At 31.2% G+C, this 4,950-nt stretch overlaps 1 protein-coding gene across 1 annotated transcript; it reads left to right on the forward strand.

Moving 5' to 3' along the window:
• The first annotated feature begins 718 nt into the window (after positions 1-718).
• Positions 719-1,246, forward strand: LOC136065633 (secreted RxLR effector protein 161-like). Its single transcript, XM_065769121.1, has one exon. It carries the CDS (start codon positions 719-721, stop codon positions 1,244-1,246), a length of 528 nt encoding a protein of 175 aa, XP_065625193.1.
• The last annotated feature ends 3,704 nt before the right edge of the window (positions 1,247-4,950 follow it).

Raw genomic sequence — 4,950 nt, forward strand, 5'->3', positions numbered from 1 at the left:
AAATTCACTACTTAAACGTGAAGTTTTTGGACCTGTAGTCTGAACACCTAAAGGTGTAATGCCTGTTGGATATAAATGGGTATTTGTACGTAAGCGACATGAGAAAAATGAAATTATAAGGTACAAAGCGCGACTTGTTGGACAAGGTTTCTTGCAGAGACCTGTTATTGATTATGAAGAAACATATGCTCCTGTAATGGACACAATTACATTCAGATTTTTAATTAGCTTGGTAGCAAAAGAAAATTTGGACATACGATTAATGGATGTTGTTACAGCATATCTGTATGGATCATTAGATAATGATATCTACACGAAAATCCCTGAAGAATATAAAATGCCTGAAACATATAATCCTACATCCTGAAGTATGTATTCTATCAAGTTACGAAAATCCTTATATGGGTTAAAGCAATCCGGACGCATGTGGTATAATTGCCTTAATGAATATCTTTTAAAAAAAGGGTTTGAGAATAATCCAATTTGTCCATGCATTTTTATCAAAAAATCAGAATCCAGATTTTCTATTGTTGCAGTATATGTTAATGATTTAAATCTTGTAAGGACTCCAGAAGAGTTAACAAAAACAACAAATTTTTTAAAGAATGAATTTGAGATGAAAGATCTTGGTAAAGCAAAATTTTGTCTTGGCTAAGCAAAATTTTGTCTTGGCTTGCAAATTGAACACATTCCAAATAGAATTCTTGTTCATTAATCAATGCACACAGAAAAAGTCCTGAAGCAATTTTATGTGGATAAAGCTCATCCTTTGAGCACTCCAATGGTGGGTCGGTCACTTGATGTCAAGAAAGATCTATTTCAACCACAAAATGATGATGAAGAAACTCTTGGTCCTGAAGTACCATATCTTAGTGCAATTGGTACTTTGATGTATCTTGCAAATTACACACGACCATATATTTCATTTGCAGTTAACTTACTAGCAAGGTATAGTTCTACACGAACTCGAAGACATTGGAATGGAATTAAGCATATTTTACGTTATCTTCGTGGAATTACTGATTTGGGATTATTTTATCCAAATGGATTAAAACCACAGTTAGTTGGATATGCTGATATAGGTTACCTTTTTGATCCACACAAAGGCCAATCACAAACAGGATATTTATTTACTTATGGAAATACTGCTATTTCACGGAGATTTGTTAAGCAAGCAATTTTTGCTACTTCTTCAAATCATGCAGAGATTATCGCAATTCATAAAGCAAGTCGTGAATGTGTTTAGTTGGGATTGGTAATTCAACATATTCGTGAGAACTGTGGATTATCATCAATCAAAAATAGTCCAACAATATTATACGAAGATAATGCCGCTTGTATTACTCAAATTAGAGGAGGCTATATCAAGGGTGATAGAACCAAGCATATTGCACCAAAATTCTTTTATATACATGAGCTCTAGAAGAGTGGCGATATTGATCTCAAGTAGATACGATCATGTGATAATTTGGCCGATATGTTCACTAAGCCATTACCAACTACGACTTTTAAGAAGATGGTGCACAACATTGGCATGTGTCGACTTAAGGATATTTTACCATGAACAATGGAAATTCTATGTACTCATGAGGGGGAGTAAATTTTCTAAAGGATGTGTGCTGATTGTACTCTTTTTCCTTTGCTAAGGTTTTTTGCCACTGGGTTTTCCATTGCAAGGTTTTAATGAGGCAATCCTAAGGCACTAAAAGTTATACAAGAATATTGTACTCTATTTCCTTAGCCAAAATTTTTTTCCCACAGGGTTTTTATTTGGCAAGGTTTTAACGAAACATATTCTTATAAAATGGTCATCCAAGGGAAAGTGTTAGAAATAAAGTCTGATTGGAATGTGTAAACTTTGGGCAATGAAAAGGTTATTTAAGATGTGTAAAGTCTATAGGAGAGATGTATATCCATAAGTGTCTATAGGGGAGATGTATATTCATTAGTTTACTCATTATTACAACCTTACCCCATAAACTTTACAAGCATTCTAAGGTCATATATATATATATATGTGAGATTTCTTTACTATTATTGTACACATCTAAGAGAGATCAAAAGAATTGTGGATGACCACTTGAATATAAGAGTTTATCAATATATATTTCTTGTTTCTTTTACTTTGTTTTATATATTTCTATTATTTTACAACAAATTTCATTGCTCACCCCTGCCCTTTTCATAAATAAAACTTATTTTGTGCATCATCATTATTTTATTTATTTGGTAAAATATGACTTCGGTTATTAAATTAAGGGTCTTGTTTTAATTTCAGCCTAAGAGTGAGTTTAGGATTTGATGAAACTAAAGCTTATTTAGAGTTTTTAGCTTATTTTTGTTACTATTTATGCGTCTTATTGCACCTTTTGATACTATTTATGGGTACCATTGTACTATTCAACTAGTTTTTAGCTTTTTTTCTACAGTACTTTTAACAAAAAGTTTTCAGTTTCAGCTAAATAAGCTGTTTCCAAATAGATCTTAAATATTGATTGTATCCTTCCCTTCCCTCCCTACTATGAAAATGAGCATCTCGACTCAAAATAGATCAGTTTATGATTCTCATATAAAATATTATAAATCTAAGGTATACAAAATATTACATAATCTAAAATAAGATCATGGAAGTAAAATCTTAACCCTAAAATGGAGAAACAAAAAATAATAGTAGAATAAGAGACCAAAGAGGAGCTAAAGATTAAATGCAACAATTTTAATTAGATGGTTTGGTAGGCAAAATATCAGCTTGACATGCTCCCAGTTAATCTCATACGTTAATTGTAATTAATAAAATACTCTTCATCAAAGTGCGATAAGAACCATAAATTGTTTTAAAAAGGGTCATGTGGGTTCTAATTAGTTCAACTGGTAAAATATCTAATAGTTGTATAGGAGATCTGGGGTTCAATCCCCACCTACACCAAAAACTGATTGGTATCTTAGTCTAATGATAAAGAGCTATCATTAGAAGCGGACGTCATAGGTTGAAATTCTCTCAATTTTTATTTTTTATTTTTAAAAGGGTCATATTTATACTTTATAGGTGTCCTTAGGATAATTATTATTTGTAAATAAACCATATTAGGAAAGTTTTGAGTCTTTTGACATCACTTTTATGGGAAATATAAAAGTAGGGGTGTGCAGCTAACTTGCCAAAACCAACCTAACCCGACCCAACCCAACTCGACAAGTTGGGTCGGTTTTTAGGGCTTGATAGGTTAGATTGGGTTACAAAATTTATTTTGATAGCGGGTCGGGTTAGGTTCGGGCTATAAAATTCCAAACCCGACCAGACCCACCCATATATTTAATATATATTTAAAATATATATTATATAATTAATAATTTTTTTTAAATAACCATCTCTTCCTCTTATCCTATATAAAAGTCAATATTAATGTATATTAGTTCATATTATTAATGTATAACTGAGTTGGAATATTAGTTCATACATTAATGTATATTTTGTTTATCAACTCAAGTAGCAGGTGTGATATATTTTTTCTACTCAATTTAATAATAATAGTAATAAAAAAAAATTTGTCCAACCATGGGTTCAACTTGACCCATGTGAGTTGGGTTAGACTTATGTGATGAGTTGAGTTAGGTTGAATTTTTTTTAACCAACCATGGTGGGTTGGGTCAAAAAATCCCCGTAACTCGACCCAATCTGATCCATGCACACCCCTATATAAAAGATTGTCAACAAAGTTAATTATTTTATCATTTTTCCATAAAATATTTGGACAAAGTTTAGTTATAAAATTAGTTGTAGCCTAGGCCTACAACCTTACTCAATATCTTTTTATTGGAGGTAAATTTTAACAAATCCACCATTGGATTATATCTTTTTCTTATATCCTCCATGCTTGAAATTTTTTTAGAAAATTAAAGATTAATAACTATGTTATTAATTTTTTGAATTTAAAATTACGCATAAAATATAAACTTATAGATTATATAGTAAATAATATTCAATTAACACAAAGTTTGACATGTGTATTAAGAACGTAAAAAACATACAATTCAACGGTTAGATTATTAAAATATTTTTAAAAATAGTTCATAAACCAATGTTTTTAGGACATTTTTTAACATTTTCTTTTAGAAAATTAGCATGCTACTAAAAATTAATAGCCCGTAGCTAGACGTGTAAGTGAAAGTTGATAGGAAATATGCGGCTATGTATATATGCGCACACATAATGACACCCTTTTTAAGATGCTAGCTGAGGGACCAAATAATCTCTCTTTGACTTACATGTTGTTGAGGAATAATAGAAGTTTTTGTAAGCCAAAACTAAAGAATGGGGGGAACAAAATCTCATATTCTCTTCCCCATACATTTGACCTTTCCGCCCAGTGAAGATGAAACAGTAGATTCCTTTCATTAAGAGCTCGTTTGGTTAGAAGGGTGGAAAAGTGAGAGGATAGAAAATTGTGGGAGGATAAAAAGGATTTTAATTTCTCTCATTTTTATTTGGTTGGAAGTAGAAAAGTGGAGAGATGTAAAAAGTGAGTTAAAAAAAAAAAAAAAAAAAGAACTGAAACTCTAACAAACACAACCGATGTGGGATAAACATCTTTTTTTGTTGTTGTTGAGAAAATAGTAATATTTATTAGAACATACAAATACGAAAGTAATATATAAAGTTTTTTAAACAGGCTTATAATACATTACATAACTAAAGTACCACTACAAAAGGGTCTAACCTTTGTAGTAATAGTTTGGGGTTATAAGGACTGAAACTCTAAGGGTCCGTTTGGATACAGTTGAAAACTGAAAACTGAAAACACGGTAGTAAAATAATTTTTAAATGTGTAAATAGTACCGTATGACCCATTTTTAATGAAAAAGTTGCTGAAAGTGGATTTGTGGATCCTGTGAACAGTGCACGGGACCCACTGATGTGTTGAAAAGTGGTTGAAAAGTCAAATATTACGGCTA

This window comes from Quercus suber, unplaced genomic scaffold (assembly GCF_002906115.3).
Source record: "Quercus suber isolate HL8 unplaced genomic scaffold, Cork oak 2.0 scaffold_1058, whole genome shotgun sequence".
Lineage (NCBI taxonomy): Eukaryota > Viridiplantae > Streptophyta > Magnoliopsida > Fagales > Fagaceae > Quercus > Quercus suber.

What these genes read in the sequence shown, in the direction of transcription:
- LOC136065633 (XM_065769121.1), top strand. Translation starts at nt 719, where the DNA reads ATGCACACAGAAAAAGTCCTGAAGCAATTTTATGTGGATAAAGCTCAT.